Source organism: Lonchura striata, chromosome 6 (genome assembly GCF_046129695.1).
Source record: "Lonchura striata isolate bLonStr1 chromosome 6, bLonStr1.mat, whole genome shotgun sequence".
NCBI lineage: Eukaryota > Metazoa > Chordata > Aves > Passeriformes > Estrildidae > Lonchura > Lonchura striata.
This window is the reverse complement of record NC_134608.1, coordinates 14,141,160-14,159,780: the sequence shown is the minus strand read 5'-3', so window position 1 is coordinate 14,159,780 and position 18,621 is coordinate 14,141,160. Positions and strand designations below refer to the sequence as shown.

The 18,621-nt window shown below is 35.0% G+C and overlaps 1 protein-coding gene across 3 annotated transcripts in view; it reads left to right on the top strand.

The window, feature by feature from the left end:
• Nucleotides 1–18,621, top strand: part of AK7 (adenylate kinase 7) — a 28,014-nt gene that overhangs the window by 2,535 nt on the left and 6,858 nt on the right. The window contains exons 4-15 of one of the 3 annotated variants that reach the window (XM_021549622.3): nt 434–528; nt 1,250–1,360; nt 4,681–4,764; nt 5,330–5,418; nt 5,939–6,029; nt 8,392–8,469; nt 9,179–9,328; nt 10,744–10,872; nt 11,167–11,326; nt 13,649–13,777; nt 14,870–14,944; nt 15,615–15,812. In XM_021549622.3, the coding sequence (XP_021405297.2) occupies nt 434–528; nt 1,250–1,360; nt 4,681–4,764; nt 5,330–5,418; nt 5,939–6,029; nt 8,392–8,469; nt 9,179–9,328; nt 10,744–10,872; nt 11,167–11,326; nt 13,649–13,777; nt 14,870–14,944; nt 15,615–15,812 (1,389 nt within the window). Of the gene's footprint in view, nt 1–433; nt 529–1,249; nt 1,361–4,680; nt 4,765–5,329; nt 5,419–5,938; nt 6,030–8,391; nt 8,470–9,178; nt 9,329–10,743; nt 10,873–11,166; nt 11,327–13,648; nt 13,778–14,866; nt 14,945–15,614; nt 15,813–18,621 lie in introns of all 3 variants that reach the window. The other 2 variants (XM_031504917.2, XM_021549624.3) reach the window with 2 other exon arrangements.

Below are 18,621 nucleotides of genomic sequence, written 5' to 3'. Positions count from 1 at the left end.
CAGAATATTTTGCATAACAAAAAATTCTTTATCTTGTTTGATATTAAAATAAACTTTGTTTGCATTCAGTAGCTTTTTTATCCTATCATGAAAACTCCACACTTTTTTATTTTCTTTCAGTATTTCAACAGTCATTAAAGATTAATTGTTTCCTTGTATAGATTGTTTTGTTGGGGATTTTTCCCCCAAAATATGTAGTTCTGTGGTAATTAGGTCAATTCCCAATAATTTAATTCTTTATTACCATCATTTCTCTATTTGTTCTCTTTCCTGATTTTTTATCTTTATTTTGTATTAACTCAAAGAGCATTTGCTTAAAAAGACATCACATAGAACACTGGTATGAGTGTCTATACAGGACTTTTATATAAAAAACAAAAATAGAGTGGGAATAATACAATTTAAAATAAAATCCTTGCTTTCATTTTAACAGCCCTACATAAGGAAATTGAGACTTTTGCAAAACAAAAGTTATTCATCCTCATTTCAACAATAATGACCTGGGCAAATACTAAACCCTTTGACCCTGTAAGTAATATCAAAACATTATTTTTTTTAACTAGATGTTGCCATTTAATGGAAAATAATCATTACATTAAATTATACAATCTATTTCAGGTGTGTACTTCAATGATAGCTGGTAAAGTGAGTGGGTCTTTAGGATTCTTTCACCCTTAGCCACTACTTACTGCCAAAATTGCTGGGTGAAATTCACTGACAGAAAAGTTTAGGCATTGAGCTATAATACAGAAAGACATAAGGAGTTGCTTGGTCAAGAGGCAAGACAAATGCTAACTACAACATGCACTGTCTTTCAGTCATCAAAAAAAAACCATGTTAACTGCATATTTAATGAAAACCATCATTAAAATGGATACATTTTTATATTCATATATGTAAAATATTTTCAGAAGCCATGTTGGGTGCTTTGTAGTATGCTATTGCAATTCTTAAATTCAGTGTTACAGATATAGAGTTTTTTCAACCTAGTGTAATGCTATATATAATAAAAACTAATGTTTTTTTAAAATATAAAAAGTAGTTAAAAATATTTTACTGTGAAATTTGAAATTGAACTAATGACATTTTCAAATTCAAGCATCAAATTCAGAACCCTGAAGAATTTCAAATGAGGACAAAGTTAAAACAGATTTTAAAATACTTTTAAAGAATTTCCTCTGACTATCTAGACCTTTAAAAATTGTTCTGTTTTAGGAAATGCATATCAGTCACCTTTTTTTCTTCATAGGAAGATCCTGAGGCTCCTTTTAGTGAAGAATATTCTAACAAAAGAAAGTCTCATTCTGGCTTTATGGATCACATAAATGCTGAAAAACACATTATAAAACTCGGGAAAACTGTATGTATATAACTTTTTTATAAAAATAGGCTGCTTTGTCTTCTCATTTAGAGCTTTATCATAGTAATGGAATTTATAAACCATTTGAATAAGTTTTAAGAATATAAATATGTATGTTGCAAATTACTAATAAAATATAGTAACATGGAAAATACTATAATGTTCTTTGAAACCCAAGTGTCTGCATAATATAAATCCCAATTTTTATTTTTTTCCTTCGATAGGGAGTAAATCATGCTAATCTTAAAAAAATACTGTTTCTTTGGTTGTACCAGAGACAATCAAAGCTGGGGCTGGTGCAAAGATTTGAGGAAGAAAGATTTTAGAGGAATGAGATATTAGTGCAGCTCTAAAGAATAGTAGTATCTTTAAATATTAGCAACCTATGTTATTATCACAGCTCATTTAAATACTTCGATGTTCTGGCCACACCTATCATGTCCCTGGATTGTTTGTGCTCTTGGAGCAGAGGCCTTGTTGACTTTTGTTCCATCCTATAATTTACCTTAAAATCACAGCCATAAAGCTGACACAGAATAGCTAAAATATATTATGAGTTTACATGTTTTAAAATCCCCTCCTTCAGCTTTGCCTGCTTTGGTCTGATTAGATCATTAATCTTACTAGAGAACAGACTATGCCTCCATTTGTATTTAAGAACTATCATTAAATAAATACCAGTAGTGGCTCAGCTTGCAATTCAAGAAAATGGAATCTGTTGTCATGAGTGATGGAGTAGTGAGGAGGTTCAAAGACAACAAAATACACTGGATGATGAAGGTGTCACTTGGTCATTCTACTTCTGTGTTAGGAGTCTCCCATAATCAATATAATTCAATGTCCAGCAAATAACAGATTTTATTATGAAAAAACTTTTCTCTGGTTTGAGCATATATTTCCTGTCTTATGTCCTGCTGAGGAAATAGCTCTAGAAATTACATTCTGTTCTACTGTGGATCTAAGAGAAGAGAATACAAATAAAAATTTGGTTTACAGCTTGAAAAAGCAGTAGTAAATTGGTTTTTCTTTTATGTGCTAACATGGATTTGTAAGACCATGGGATGAGTTTCACACCTGTAGTGTTAAAAACATGAAAATTTTAAACAGCATCCATCAAACCTTGTGTTAATTTCTGCCACCACTTAATACCCAGATAAATCATTGACAATTTTTCTGACTAGTCCAAAGTACTGAGTCACTGCATACCGAAAGTGTTTATATAATTACCTTCTAAGTGTTTGCCAGGCTGAACATCTGTTGAGAAGACAGATATGTAGCAGTACATGATAAAGCAGCTTGAATATTTTCAATACCTACCTGCTGTAACCCTTTCAAAAGGAGCCCCTTTTCTGCAGAACTCCAGTGTCAGCACAGTGGGTATCACTGCCCCTCAATGGTTTCTGTCAGCACTTTGGAATAGGATGGCATCTGTTCTTCCCATGAAATCAGCTTTGGCTTCCTGTAATGGCTGGAGGCTTCTGGATTACAGTCTTTACTCATTTCTAAATTCAGTGGTATCTAGGGATATGCCATCAGTGAAAGGATTTACAGTATTATCATTCCCTACAAAGAACTCAGACACTAGGATTCATCAGTCTTGTCAGCCAGGTAAAAAAGCTCTTGCACCAAGAACAGAAGGTTTTCTAAGCCTTATTGCCTGGTCAGAGTGCAATTTAATGGAAGTTGTTTCTTAAAGCAAGATTTCACCTCTCTGCATTAGTGTACCTCTCACCTATTTTTTGATTAAAATTCAGTAATAGTCTGAGAGTTTAAGAGTCTTTTTTTTTTTTTTTTTTTTTAATCACTAGCAATATTTTACCTTTACCTCTGTGTTTACACAACCTGAATGCCCTGAAATGCATTCAAGGCATTCCGGTTGTGTCACTTTTCTCAGAAGTTGCAATTTCTGGGGTCCTGCCAAACTCAGAATCCTTTGAGAAATATCTGCCTGCCAAAGGCATTAAAGCTCTTCATCCCCCATCTCTGTTCTCAGTGACATCACAGTTCCCGAATCTATTTAGACCTGTTCCTGTCTTTAAGAAATTTTAAAGAAGCAAGCAAACAAGCTTAAAACAACCGCAGCCTGGAACTGAGGATCCCAGCTAGAAAGTGACACCTAGTGGCTCTAATGAACAACACAGGGGAACGTGACATTCCTTAACCAGGACTAAACATGCCGCGAGGAACCGCAACTTACCTAGGCATTGCCTTATTTTTAAAATTACCTATAGCCAAGTAACGTCAAGTAGTACCTTCTCAATGGATGGCTTGTGACACTAAGTAACTATTGTTAGAGGGATTGAACCCACTTTACAGGTATGCATTTCAGTGAAATACACCACTCAGTGCAAAACTATGGTTTGTCTTCACACAAGGCAGGACTTAGCACAAGGTTCATAGAAGAAAATCCTGTTTTACATTCTTTTTAAGGGAAATGAGAAGTAGCACCTCCTGTGCATTCAGAAGAGGCAGGTTTTTCCTGTTAGGGGACAGAAATTACTACGTGTCTTCTGGGATATGTCTGCAGTTTGTCCAAAGCAGCCCTGAGAGCTGCTCTTAGATGCAAACACTATGTGTCATGGTATTACCCAAGCAAACTCAGTGTGTGTTAAGATCCGAGTAATAAGAGATACCTCTGCCCAAATTAAGATGGAAATGAGACCACAAACGGAAGTAAATTATATTGTACAGATTTTATTTAACAATGAATATGATGAAGAGAGAGAGAAAGAAGTAGAAAACATTACACAATAATAATCAGACAAAAATATGTGGGTTAATCATGATGTGAGATTAGCAAACCATTTAAATAGTTCAAAGATTTTTTTTAATAATCCATAAAAATAAAAATAAAGAAATTGTAAAATCATTAATCTAGCATTTTCTGCTCCTTTAGACAGCCAAATGCAAATAAAATGCATTGAAAAAACAGCTGAAATGAATTTCAGAGTAATTTTTTTTTCTTGAAAAAGGAAGTAGAACCATGAGTTATCTTGTTCACTTAATTCATTTACATAACTTCTAAATTTTACCTCTTAATTTTATTTTAATTTTATAAATTTTGTTCAAATGTAGACAGATCTTTTTTTTTTTTTTTCCTTGAAGACAACTGTAGACAGCTTTTTTTGAAGGAAGTAATAATAATATGACTCATAAAGCCATAGAATATGCAACAATCGATCTAGTTACAACTTGGAAGTGATAACAGTTTGCCCACTTTGTATATTTAGTGTACATGTATTCAAGAGTCAGTGTAAACCTGTATCCCAATTGCAGTACCAGATTTTGATCAAAACTTTCTTGCTGATTTCACTTTACAGAACAAAAAAAAGTTTTCAACTTACGTTGTTGCCTCGGGACATCAATATGGAGCTGAGGAAGGATTCTTTCACTACTTTTTTAAGGTAGACATCCAACTACATTTGAAGGATCATTTAACTTCTAGGGGCAAGCTGCACTGGATTTGAATCCATTTTTAGCAGCCTTGGCATCATAAGCTCAATGTTTTCATGAGCAGAACTGTTTATTTGATCCTTTTGAAATATTTTAGCTACAGTGGAAGTATTTTTCTCTTTTTTGGCTCTATTTTTTCTTAGATATTTCTCTAGCTTTTGAACAGTATCTCCACATGTACTTTCCAGTGAGAACATGTCTGTCATGTAAATGGAATCCATGGAAATGTCTTTCTTTCAATATTACAGTCTCTTTTATTTTTTCTTCTTTCCTTAGGGTGATAGAAATAAATATTTGCCAAAATTAAAGATTAGTCTTTAAAAAAACCCTCTTGCTTTTAGTAGGCTGGCAGCCAGTACTTCTCAAGAATGATCTCCTTTACTGCAGTTCTATTAATAATTCAATAAACTGAGCTTTAAACTTGAATATACATATTTGCTTAGTAATCAAATGTTCCTTTTTTAGCTCTAGTTTAAAGTAGCCTTTTTTTCCTCACTTCATTATCTGTATTTTCAGATGTGTTGGCTTGGTGAGGCTCCTGCAATACCTGTTTTTGGAGATGGAAACAATGTTATTCCAACCATTCATATTCGTGATTTAGCAGCGTAAGTGGAAAAAAATTTCTCTGAGCAATAATTGATACCTATCTAGAGAACAAATCCATTAGAGAGTTCTGAGGTTTTTAAATTGGGTGGATTGGTTTAAAGTCACTTTTGGGCCCTTTTAACTGAGTAAAACAGAGTCTTCATTTTCTTTAGAAGGAGTTGTGCTTTCTGGAAACCTTATCTGACAGTTGCACTGATACTTTTCTTTTTATAAAATCAAGTCATGCTCAGTCTATAGTGTGATACCAGTTAACTGGCACAGAACTGGAAATGGATTGTGGATTCTACAGCAGACTAAGATAATATCTTTTACAGACACAGATTTTTATTCTTTCAACTTCTTTCCAAATCAAATGTGTAGCTGTGCTTCTTTATTAAGTAATATATATGTGAAAATGTCATGCTCTGAAATTTTCTGCAAGAATTTGCAGAGTCTTGATGTTTCATAAACTGCATTTAACAAGGAAAGCCCTGGATGCTTCTCCAAGTACCAGCCCGGGCTGTACTTGCTGTGTTTCAGAGTGTTGCAAAATGTAGCAGACCACAGGCCAGTCTTTCAGTATGTACTTGCAGTAGATGCATCGATGCACACGCTTGGAGAATTAGTAAAGGTAAGAGAGTTGATAAAAGCATGATTATTGGAGTTTCTTTTTTGTTTTTTAGTATATCTGTATGTATGGTTTTTACTGAAGTAGAAGTTCCTAGGTCTTCCTGGATTATCCTGAGTAGTAAATTACACAGAAGATTACTTTGAAATCCTCTAAGACTTCTGTCCTTTAAACAAAGTAGTTTACTTGATCTTGCAGAACTAATTTTTGCAGTATTATCACTAGCTTAAATAGAAACCTAAGAAAGTTATGGAGAATTGCTATGGGATTCACAGAACTGTGATTAGATACTGAGTCTTTACCATGTGTTTCCTTTCATGTTGTGGGAGATGTTGTTTTTCCAAGAGTTTTGAAAATAAGTCTAGAAGTAGTCTGAATGACACTGGTCAACTATACACTGTGATAGTGAGAGTCAACTCACTTGCTCATGTAGGTTGAGCAAGTGTTACATAAGGCTAATTTTTTTTTTTTTTTTTTTTTTTTTTTTTTTTTTTTTGGTTGTATCAAAGAGAGTTTAATAAAACAGGGAGCTCACTAGAAGATGAAGCCTGTGCTTTGGTTCAGGTAGCAATCCCAAGGAGAGTGGCTGGTGTCCTTTCATAGATATGTGGTTGTTTAAAAATGTGAAATAGAGGACAGGAGTAAATGGACAGTTTTGGAGGACAGGAATTGCCAGTGGAGAGGGTGCTACAGAGAGTTGTCTTGGCAGGGAGCTGTACCAGCCCCGGGGAAGACTGGAAAGGTGCATGGGAAAGAAACACCTTGAGAGTTACAGTTGGAAATAGCTGAAGATGAGAGTTGGGAATGAGTATCTCACAAGTAAGCTTTTTCCATACTTACTTTCAACGGGGTGTCCACTAACTGACGTAAGTGAAGCTGGATTATTTGATCCGATGTTATTATGGTCCAGTTTAAACCCAGAAGAGCAAAGAAAACTAAATCTCTGTGTATAAAATGGAAAGAACTTTGGAAGTTCAAAATATATGCCGAAAACGTGATTAAAAGCAAACAAGGTTAGATGTTGGTGCCAAAAAATTGGTATATTTTATTTAATACTGAAAGAGGCAAAGTGAAAGACAGAGGAAGGGAGTGAGGGAGGAAGGAAGGGTGTGGGGGGACAGGGAGCGAATGACAAGGGTTAGGTGGAAGCATATCACCCATGCGAGTGTCCCAGCGACGTCTCATTGCTCCTGTCCGTCCGGACTTCTGGTGCTGAGGGGCCACCACGCCGCAGAGTGTAGAATCCAGTGGGTTCATGCACGTGTCCCCCTGCAGGGCCCGGGTTGACACCGTCCCTCGCAACACTGCGGATCTGTTGTATCATGCTGCAGTGCTCCGGTGCAGGGTCTGGGGACGCCTTTGGGGGGCCTTTGATGGGCTATGACACCCCTCCTGTTAAGCTTTTCTCCGGGTGAAGGACCCCTCAGCTGAGCTGGTCTGCACAGCGGAGGATGGGTATCACTGCCTCCCACCAGAGGCATTTTCGCTACACACCCAAAATATCTCCTCCCCTCCCCTCCCCTCCCCTCTCCTCCCCCCCAACGCTGGGTGCGAGGGTCTGTGAGCAGCCTGGCAGCTGATAGCCCTGGGGCTGCGGTCACCGCTCGGAAGGTGTTGGGCTTGTACTCCGTGGATGTGCCCTTTTCCCCAGCCCTAAATTGGTACTTTATCTTATCTTCATCGGCGAGCACTCCGGGGTCTCATTCAGAGCCCCGTTCAGGGTGTGGTCGTGTTCTCAGCCTTTGTAATACAGTTTCTGCTGTAATAGGCAAAAGTCCTTCATGAAAATGTTTAAGTCATAAACTATAGTATTTCAGTCTCCGACAATGGTCTATATAAATGCTCATGATTTTATGGGATGTAGTGGGATTTAAATCTATTTCAAAGGGCTACAGGAGTAACTGACAATTTCTATCTAATGATGAAATGCAAATGATACGTGGAGAGTTATCAGTGGCCTTCCCAATAGTTAATGGAATTAAATACCTCAGGAACCGGAAGAGAAAGCGCTGGGAAAATAAAGATCTTCAAATAGACCTGAAGCACTAGGAATTTATTCATATATTTAAAAGCTTTATAAAATTTTCTGTGGTTTTGGGTTGTTTTATTTATTTTTTTTTATTGCAAATACTAAAGAAAAAGTGTTACTTAGTAATCAAAAGCTATTCAATACTAACATTAAAGTTAATGTATTGTTCTTAGAACTATTTCAAATCAGTATCCTCCTTTTCCAGGCACAGTGTAAAGAAACGTAATGCACGTATTTTATCCACAGAAATCCGGTTCAATTTTTTCTTCATAATCTGATTTGTTAAGTGGTTTTGGAGTGGCGTTTTGTTAATTTGTTTGTTTGTTTTTCTGGTAGTGTATCAGTAAAAATCTTGGACCAGGAAAAATTGAGAAGGTTCCTAAAGAAAATGCATTCCTGAGCAGAGAGCTAACAGTCAGTACTTTTCTTATTTCTTCAGGAAAGTATTTAAACTTAAAAGTATAACATAATGAAATATATAATTTTTTTTCTTTATTTCTTTATTTCACCAAAAAAATTTAGTCCCAAAATATTCCTAAAAATACTTAAAGTGAGCTTAAATTTGGAAAATAAGTAAAATGTAGCCATCATAAAACACAGCATTTTGAAGAGTTATATCCTCATTTAAAATAATAAAACAGTGAAGCTCTGATGTCACTGCTCCCCTTAGCATATGGGAGCACTCTAACAAAACCTACACAAAATTATAGAAATAAAAAAAGTTAATAATGCAGTGCTGCTAAGGCTGATGAACATAGAATATATAAATTATGTTGTATTCATCTGTTTATCTGGAATAAACTGTTCACAGGAGAAATAAACAAAATACAACAGTCTTAAGATCACACATGATAAATTTATATAAAAGAGGTGATTCCTTGCAATTACATGAAAACTTTTCATTGCATGTTCTAATAGGCCATGAGAACACTAAAATAAAAATATTCATTAATAATTAATATTTTTTAAAAGCTTAAAATATCTGTTTTGCTTTGTATGCAAACCTTCTTTCCCAATGCTTTAATTCTTTCTATTCTCCCCATCCATTCTAATCTCTTGTTACAGCTGTTCTTTTAACATGCATAGTTTAAGTCTGTAAATAAATGTAGCTTTGTTCCCTCAGCAAATGCAAGTGGATATGTTGTTTGTGAACCTTCGAATGAAATCTGTTTATCTGAAAGATAATTTCAACATTAAGTGGTTTGCTGAGGCAGGACTGATAGAGAACATTGCTCAAGTCATCATGGAATACAAGCAAGCTCGAGGATTACTGGTAATGTTTTGGTATATAGTATTTTAAACTGCTCTTCTCTCTTTATCTCCAATAAAAATGGTTATATAAACACAAGTCTTAATTAAATAAAAATACATAGAAGATGGATATAGATGCAAAATAAGTGAACATAAAAACTTAAAATTAAATTGAAGAAATTAAACAAGAGGCAAAAAAAAAAAAAAAAAAAACAACCTGAGTTTTATTTCCTTTATACCTAAACCTGAAATTCTGTAAATGCAAATTAGCTTGATGATGGAAAGCTGCTATTATGAAGCTGGTTTCTTTATACAGTATATGGCACTCTTAGTATATTTTGCCTCAGGAATACAATAAGGCCATCTTTTATTTAAGTTTGTTTTATAACAGTTAGGTGAGTATTTTGTGCCCTTTATATATTCAGTGAGTGTAGATATTCCAATGCAATATAGCCTTCCTTTTACCCTGCTCTGTAGTGTAATTTACTGGGCAACTTCACTATTTCCTATCTTAGCTTGATATTTAGGACTTCTGTGTTCAGATATATATGTTACTGAAAGGTGCACAAAAATGCTTGTTTACATCCAAGTATCCATAAAGCTGTTTAGCATGTCTATATCTGGTTCAAAGTTTGAATAAGAGTTCAGGGCATATAAAACAAGATAAAGATACTATTGTTAAAAGTTATTTATTGAAAGTCTCTTCATAGCTCTGAAAGGATTATCAGATCTGCCTTTGGATTAAACTATTGCATCTAAGAACCTATGCATCTAACTAAAAAAACCAGTACATACCAGGTAGTAAGGAGAAGGAAGACTAGCTAGACTGTCCCTGTCACTACTCTATTGCAGAGTTTGTACTGTCAGATTTACTAAATTAAGATAGGCACTTAATTATGTATGATTTTGAGTTTATTGCATAACATATTTAATAAGTGTATACTGGGATCCTAATTGCAGTTACTCATTCTCAGGCTAGGTAGGCTGAAATGAGACATCACTTAAGATTATGATGGATCTGGAATTTTTGAGGTCAAAAAATAATTTTTATGACAGTAACTCTATCTCAATTGGAAAGTAGAACTATTACATGTTGATCTGCTACCACATTCCAAAATTCACTGCATCCTACATGTGGGATTGTGTTTCATCTCTTTGGATTATTCAAACATTAACTAGCCACAACAAATTGGTCTGTAAGTCTACTAAATAGAAGCATGCTTTTTCTCCAACAGGAAATTTCATCATTTAAGTAACTGTGTTAATGTGGATGATAGAGAAGATATTTATCAGTAAATAAATAAATGAATAAGACAAAAATATATTTTTCATTTTAAGTACAATTGCTATTTCCTATTAGCCATATTAAAAATATTGTTGCTTTTACATAGAAGCATCTGTGCTGTTTGAATAATGTATCTTTATCCTTTTTTCCAGCCTCTCAAAGTTTGCATTCATGGTCCTCCTGGGTCTGGCAAATCTACCATTGCTAAGGAGCTCTGCAAACACTACAAGCTACATTATGTTGGGATAAATGATGTGATTTCTGAAAAAATTGCAGATCTGGTGTGTTGCTGTTTTCTAATAGTCTTGTTATTTTATTTTCTCTGATTTTAAGATGTTTGGCGGCATTTAAAAAATACCTATAATCCCATTATTTTAGAATGGAAATATCTTTCAACATATTGATCATGTCTGACAGTTGCACTGAAATCTTTTTAGAGACTGGAAGTTGCTCAGTATCTCACTGTTCATGAACACACATGAAAGAAATTTTTTTTCTTTTATTACATCTGTGTATTAAAATAAATTCGGTTATGGAATTTCTGAGCCAACTCATATCTCTGTTCTTGTCATCAGGAGCAAATTGTAGCTAAAGAACCTGACAAGGTGGAAGAAGAAGTAGAAAGAGAAGGAGAAGGAGAAGGAGAAGATCTTGTAGAGGAGGAGGAGGGTGAAAATGTAGAAGCAGCCAAGGAATTATTAGATGCAATAAAAGAAAACATGCAGCAGAATAAAGGTAAGAAATACAAAGTATGATGATGGTATTCAGGTAGCTAGGGCAACCCTATGCAAATGGAAATCAGGAAATAGATTTGTGGTCTAGACTTTTAGTTCCTATTAAAATCAAGTATCAACTGGATAAGGGAGAGGAAATATAATGAATGGGTTATGAGTTGAGATAAAGACAGGGAGAGATCACAGAGTACTGTCATGGGCAAAACAAACCTGACTTGGGGAAATTACTTAAATTTATTGCCAATCAAAATTAGAGAATCCACCCCTCCCTTCTCTCCTGAATTTAACTTTATTCATGATTCTCTTCTTCCTCCCACCAGCAGCATAGGGAGACGAAGAATAGGGGTTATGATAAGTTCATCACAGTTTTGCTGCTGCTTCCTCCTCAGGGAGAGGAGTATTTTCCCTGCTCCAGTGTGGGGTCCCTCACACAGGAGACAGTCCTCCACAAACTTCCCTAGTGTGAGTCTTTCCCATGGACTACAGTTTTGTATGAACTGCTCCCTTGTGGGTCCCTGGCACAGGGCGCAGTCCTTCAGGCTCAGGCTGCTCCAGCACGGGTCTCCAACCAGGCACAAGCCCAGGCAGCAAACCTGCTCCAGAGTGGGCTCCTCTCTCCATGGGTCTGCAGGTCCTGCCAGGAGTCTGCTCCAGTGTGGGCTTCCCATGGGGTCACAGCCTTCTTTTAGACATCCACCTGCTCCTGAGTGGGCCTCCTCCATGGGCTGTAGGTGGATCTCAGCTCTCCCCTGGATCTCCGTGGGCTGCACGGTGACAGCCTGGTCACCATGGTCTGCACCACAGCCTGCAGGTGGATCTTTGCTTTGGCACCTGAAGCACCTCCTTCCCTTCCTCTTTGCTGACCTGGGTGTCTGCAGAGATGTTTCTCTCACAGATTCTCACTTCTATCTTCCCTGGCCACATTTTACTTCTTTACAGACTTTTCCCCTGCATAGATATTTTGTCACAGAGGCATTACTACCGTCCATGATTGGCTCAAATTTGGTCAGCAGCAGATCCATCTTGGATCCACCTGGCATTGGCTCTGTCAGACATGGGGGAAGCTTCTACAAGCTTCTCAGAGAAACCACTTCTGTAAGTCCCCTGGCTAACAAAACCTGTCCACACAAACCCAATGCAAAGATACGCCTATCTAAAAGTGACATATTTTTAAATATTTTGGTGCCTCTTTAATCATAGCACTTTCATCTTTCTATTTCAGAATTTTTTAATAGTGTCATGTTTTTTTCTCAGAGCAGAGAGCATAAATTTCTGTAACATAAAGTAAAAAGTTAGTGTAATACACCTTTGTCAAACTTGCAAAAATAAAAGTATTTTAGTAAAAACAACTGCACACTAATATGAAATTGTGGGGATTATTTAAGAACCGCATACATCGTTAGAAAGTAAATACTGCTTACAAAAGCCTGGACAGAATTTTTAAAATATTCAAAAAAGGTTCCTTGCTGAAAACTATTAGTTACCATCTGTGTATGAATAATGCCATGTAGTTTTGGTCTTAGTGTTTAACATTTTCCATGTGGTATAAAGTGATCCCCCTTAAAAATGCAATCTGTTACTGAGGGTTTACCTGATTTAGGTCTTGTGTATCTGCAAAGAAATGAACTTCTTACACACCTAGAAGCTTCAGTAATGAGATCTATGGCACCATCTCTTCTGCATTCTTTGATGTGTTGTTTAAAATAAAAATGTCTTTTAAAATAGTTACATACTTTTATGATTAGAATGGTTTATAAATATGTAAGCCAAAGCAAAATGAAGTAGGAAACTGGAGTTAATGTTTGCAAAAGGACAAAATATCGGGTCAAACCTGACTTTTCCTCCTACGTATTTTCTCAACAATGTAGGAGAGGTAAATAAACTAATTCATATGGCAACTTGTCTGAAAATGAAACTTGTAAATCCTACCTCATGTCTTTTTTGGAAGACTGTCTTTAAGTCTTACTGTAAAATCAAAATAGAAAATTATTGCTTTCTTGTGACTTTTTTCTAGAAGTATTTCTTTTACTGCTTCTATTAAAATCTGATTGTAGTATTCCAAATAAAACTAACTTCATGTTTAAATCATTAAAGTACTAATGTTTATATCTTTGTAAACACAAAGGTAATATTGTTTTATAGCTACACTTTAATATTCCATAGATTGCTGACGATGCATAATATACAAATACTAACTCAAAATATTTAACTTTTTAGGGTATAAGTAGAAGAAAAATGTATTAAAATGTATTAAATGTTAGTAAAACAATTTCAGATATCTTGTTTCTATAAACTAGGCACCTATTAACTTTTTTTGTCTTAGGACGTCTAGGTGATGAGTATCGTATTAAAATTATGAAGGACAAGCTCATGTCTATGCCTTGTAGGAATCAGGGATATGTTTTAGATGGGTTCCCTGAGACCTTTGAACAGGCAATGGATCTTTTTAAAGGTGTGTACTGCTTGGTTTGGTTTTGTTGCTGCTTTTGTTCCTATTGCTGCTGATGTTGTCATTATCATTATTGTTCTCAGAGCCATAGTACTTGAGTGCATCAGCACTGTAATGACTGCAGTGCAAGATACAAAACTAAGTTTTGTGATGCGTGATTATTAGAATGTAAGAAGGACTGTAATGCACCTTATTTAATTTATGCACAAGATAATTTTTAGACTATCTTTCCTGGTAATGTAAAAACTAAATGCACAAACATGGAAGATGTTTCTTGTCCAGTGTTGGTTTACTCCACTTAAGCAAGCTTGACAGCGGAATTTCTTCCTAATGTTTAAGGGCTACTGAATGAGGGGATCCAGCCAGTGCACCAGTATGTGTATTGTGAGTCAAATTAGAGTGTACTTAGTAGATAAGCTAATGTAGATATGACTTCAGAGAAGCTCTGCAACACACATTTCAATTTGTCAGCTAACACTGTCCATATATTAAGATCAAGAATCAACTTCATGTTTAAATTACAACTGAAGTTTGAAGGTACAGAAAAAAGAGTCCTGTTTAGCTTAGTATGCTGTTCTGCAAATGGTCATGCTCAGCTGATACTCTACAGGCAGTTTTACTGACTATTCATAACACCAGATCCTTAGTGGCAAAAAACATTTTAACCATAGAGTTGTAAAATATTTCTACTCACTGTTCTGAGCCTTGTCTCTATTTTTTTGTAGAATAATTTATTGGGCAGGAGAAGAGGCCAAAGATAAGACAAAAGTTTTAAAATTTGATATCATTAAAAATAGTATGTGCATGTACATACATCTGTGGTATAGGCAAACAACTACTAGTTGTTCTAGTACTAGTAGAACTACTAGAACTACTAGTAGTTCTACCTGTCCCAAGGTAGAACTCTGTGGTGCCTGGCAACATGAATTACTTACTGAATTCTCTAAACTGGGGTCCAAGTTAGATTAATTTTGAATTATTAATATAATTTGGATATTGGCAAACCTGTGTTTTACTGGGCACATTTTCAGCAAATATAGTGATATTATTGCTTCAAATGAAAATGTCAATAATTTCTAACTTTTGTTTTAGTAGAAGATGATGAAGCAGAAGAAGAAGAGGGAAAAGCAATAGCCAAAATGCCTAAATTTAATCAAATAATCATACCTGGTAAGTTTGATAGATTTCTTTTTAAATAAACTGAGGAGTTTTATTTTCTAATTAAATAAGCTGAGGAAAAATTGCTGCCATCAACAAGAAGTCTAAAATATCACTCCATCTGTTCCTATTTAATTTAACCTAAAAAACCAAATCTATTTCATGTAATGCTGCTGCCCTCATATTCAAAAGTGAACAATTAATCATAGAATCATTTGGGTTGGAAAAGACCACTAACAGCATCAAGTCAAACTGTTAACCCAGCACTTCCAAGTGCACCACTAAACCATGTCCTTAAGTGCCACAACTCTATATCTTTTAAACACCTCCAGGGATGGTGACTCAATCACTTCTCCTGACAGCCTGTTCCAATGCTTAACCACCTTTTTGTTGAAGAAATTTTTCTTAATAAAAAGGAAGCATTTGGTTTAGTTTCTGGGTTGTTTGTTTATTTGTTTGTGGTTTATTGTGAAAATACCATCATCTGTTGGCTGATAACAACAGTAGTGTCTGTTTTGTTGTGATTACAGCGGCTTAATGGAATAAAAATGTAGTGTATTGGTTATGCTGAAAATTAAAATAGAGTGGGTTTCATCTATGTAGAAATTGTTTTATCCTGCTGGTTTTACTTGATTCCTTTGGAAATTTTGTATATATTCAAACAATATGTTCTTCTTCACAGAATTTATTTTTTCTTTGACTGCATCTGATGAATTCCTTATAAACAGAATAATAAAACTGCCAGAGAGTGAAGTTGCTGGAACTCATTATACTGAGGATCGGTTCCTGCAAATTCTGCAACACTTCCGCAAGATAAATACCGATGATGTGACAGTTCTCAACTATTTTGATGAACTTGAAATACATCCTCAGTTTATTGGTATGGAATAATAAAATTAGTAGATATAACATGAATAAAAAAATTTGTTCTTACAAATTTAACACTTGCAAAAATCAAATAGTCTATATATAAATAATATTTTTATTAACATTGCAGAATCAGTTTACAACAAGCAATTATATACCTGAAAAAAGTATTCTTTCACAGTTAACCTGTTTCTAAAATTTGGGGTGTTAGTTGTTCATTTTTGTGATCTTAATTATTAAAATAATTTTATGACTTAGGTTCTAGATCTCTGCACTGGCATTCTTTCAGATAATCATGGACATAAACATTATGATTCCTTATATTTTTTTTCTTTAGACTTATCCTCTGATGCTATTGTTGTCCACAAAAATTGGATTTATTACCTGGTGGGCAACAAGCTAATAATTACACTCTGAAGAGAGGCATTGATTGTTTATTTCAGAGTTGTACTAACCTCTGTGCATGGTGGTACTCCACAAATCAAACACCCATACTATCAAAACTTTTCACTATTTATACATTTTATACATTAGTACATGTTCCCTTATTGATTAGTATTTAATCTTCTCTTGCTTCCCATGCTCAGTGTTTCTCTTCTTTTGGGTCAGTGGGTTTTTTTGTGTTGGTCCTTGAGTCTGTGGTTGTGATTTCCTCACTGCTGGCATTAACTTTTACCCAGCTGGAGCTGATTTCAGCACAATTTTTGAGTTGGCTTTATTGGTTTCTTCTTTGGATGTTCTGCCAGATGTCTTTATAGCCTGTAAATTCTGCACTCTTTGTGTCCTTCTTCCTGAGCTTTGTTAACAGCCCATTGGTCTAAGATCCCTGAGTCTTGTTCAGGCCTACACCTTAACAAGTGTTACCAACACTTCTACCAACAAGTAATTTGTTTTTCTAACATCTGGACATCGTTTAGAGCTTGCTGTCTGTTTCATGGGTTAAATCTGCCTTCTTGTTGATCAAGCTTGAAAATATACAAAAATGAAACATCAACGTGCATAATTTCTTAAGAAAATTTTCATATTTTCCACATTTTGCAACACCATGACAATATGTGGGTAATCTGTAGATTAAGAAGCATTTAAGAAAATTACTAGAAATCAAAAGCGGAAGGCTGAGACTGAATCTGTTTTGCACTATCCCTGTATGTGAGAAAATTTATCTTCCCTACATACTATCTAGAAAATTGTTATCACTGGGAAATCTTGAGGAGATTACTATAATCTGATTATTCATGTCAGTGTGTCAGGATTCTAAAGAAAGGGTGGGTTTTTAGTGGGAGAGGAGAGGAAACAAAGAAGAAGGTTGAGACCTCTGCAGCTAAAATCAAATTGCTGATATTTGGAATGTCTATTTGAGATTAATTACGAAAAGTTAATTGAAAAGTTAATTGTTCAACCCTCTTAGCCATGACTGATTCTCCAAGATTATTATTTATTGTCAGTCATGGAGATTATTTTGAAAATAATAAGTGTTTTTAGGAAGTGTAGTAGTGGGAAAAGATATTGAGTTAATGTAATTATTTTAGAACTGAGGTAATTCTACTGTGGAAAGTAAATGTATGAAATGGTAAATATTAAGGTCTGGTGTCACCAATTGGTCATATTCTTAGTTTATACACTTCTAGATATCCAAGTAGAGGCATTGTCAAAGAATTATGCCTAAAGATTTTTCTTCAACTGTAGCCTATTCCAAATACAGAAACTCATTTGCTTACTGATTTTAGTTATTGCAGTATCACAACTGTGATGTTCCAGATGATTTTCACATTGAGTGTTTAGCATTGGTGCTCCTGTTCAAATGAGCATCATCTTTAGGTCTTGTTTGTCTCAGAACTGTCTCCTTACCCATTCATATTCCTGGCTGTTACCCATGGAAGCATGCAGGTGTATTGCTTCTGCTGTAAAATGGTAGGAACAGATTACAAAGAGAACTACTGAGGATCTTCCAGCTTTGCCAATACCCCTCCATTCTAGTCGATGTTCCAGCTGGATTTTCAGATGCATAGAATTAAGTAGCAATGGATTTTACCAGAGATCCAACTGCTTGCTCAGTTACATTCTGAAGAAGGGGTTAAAAATTGTGCTTGTCATTTGTTAAATATTGTTTCAATATAATATAAGTTTTCTTCCACCTTAAATTAAAAAAAAATGTAACATATGGTTTTATGTATAATTTTTATGATGATTATTTTTTCTGAGTCTGAAGTATGAATAGTACAAAGGAGTGGGCTTCAGGATTCTGGAAATTCAACTTTGCTTTGATGACTCACTGTATGGAGACTGCAAGTTAGTTATCTTGTGTCTTATTTTTCTAATTTGCAAATTGGGAATGGTGACAAGCATGTTAGCTCTTATCCAAAAAGGCATGTTAAAGTTACAACAGCACTTTCCTTTGAAGACCTTAATTTATGAGCTTCTTCTCCAGTGATCTTTCCTCTCAGCTACCATCACTGCTAATTTCATTTTTCATTTAAAAGGCATTATTTTTTGAGGATAAATGTAGTTAATTCTGATTGCTGTAAAATGAACATTGTACTCTTCTGTGGCCATCTAAAAATGCAGTCTTTGAGACCTCAAATTCAACATTGAAACCATTCTTAGCAATACTTTCAATGATAAGAAAAGTGATTTTCATTGTAATTTATATACCGAAGTGCAGTTAAAATTGTAGGAATGATGGGCTGCTTGCCTAGCAAATGTTTTGCTTTAATTTGGAATACTTCAGGAACGTATTTCCTGATTTTTTGAAAGAAGCTGTAAAATAAGTTTTATCACATAGAATTATGTTAATTCCCTCCTCCATTCATGATCAGAGTTTG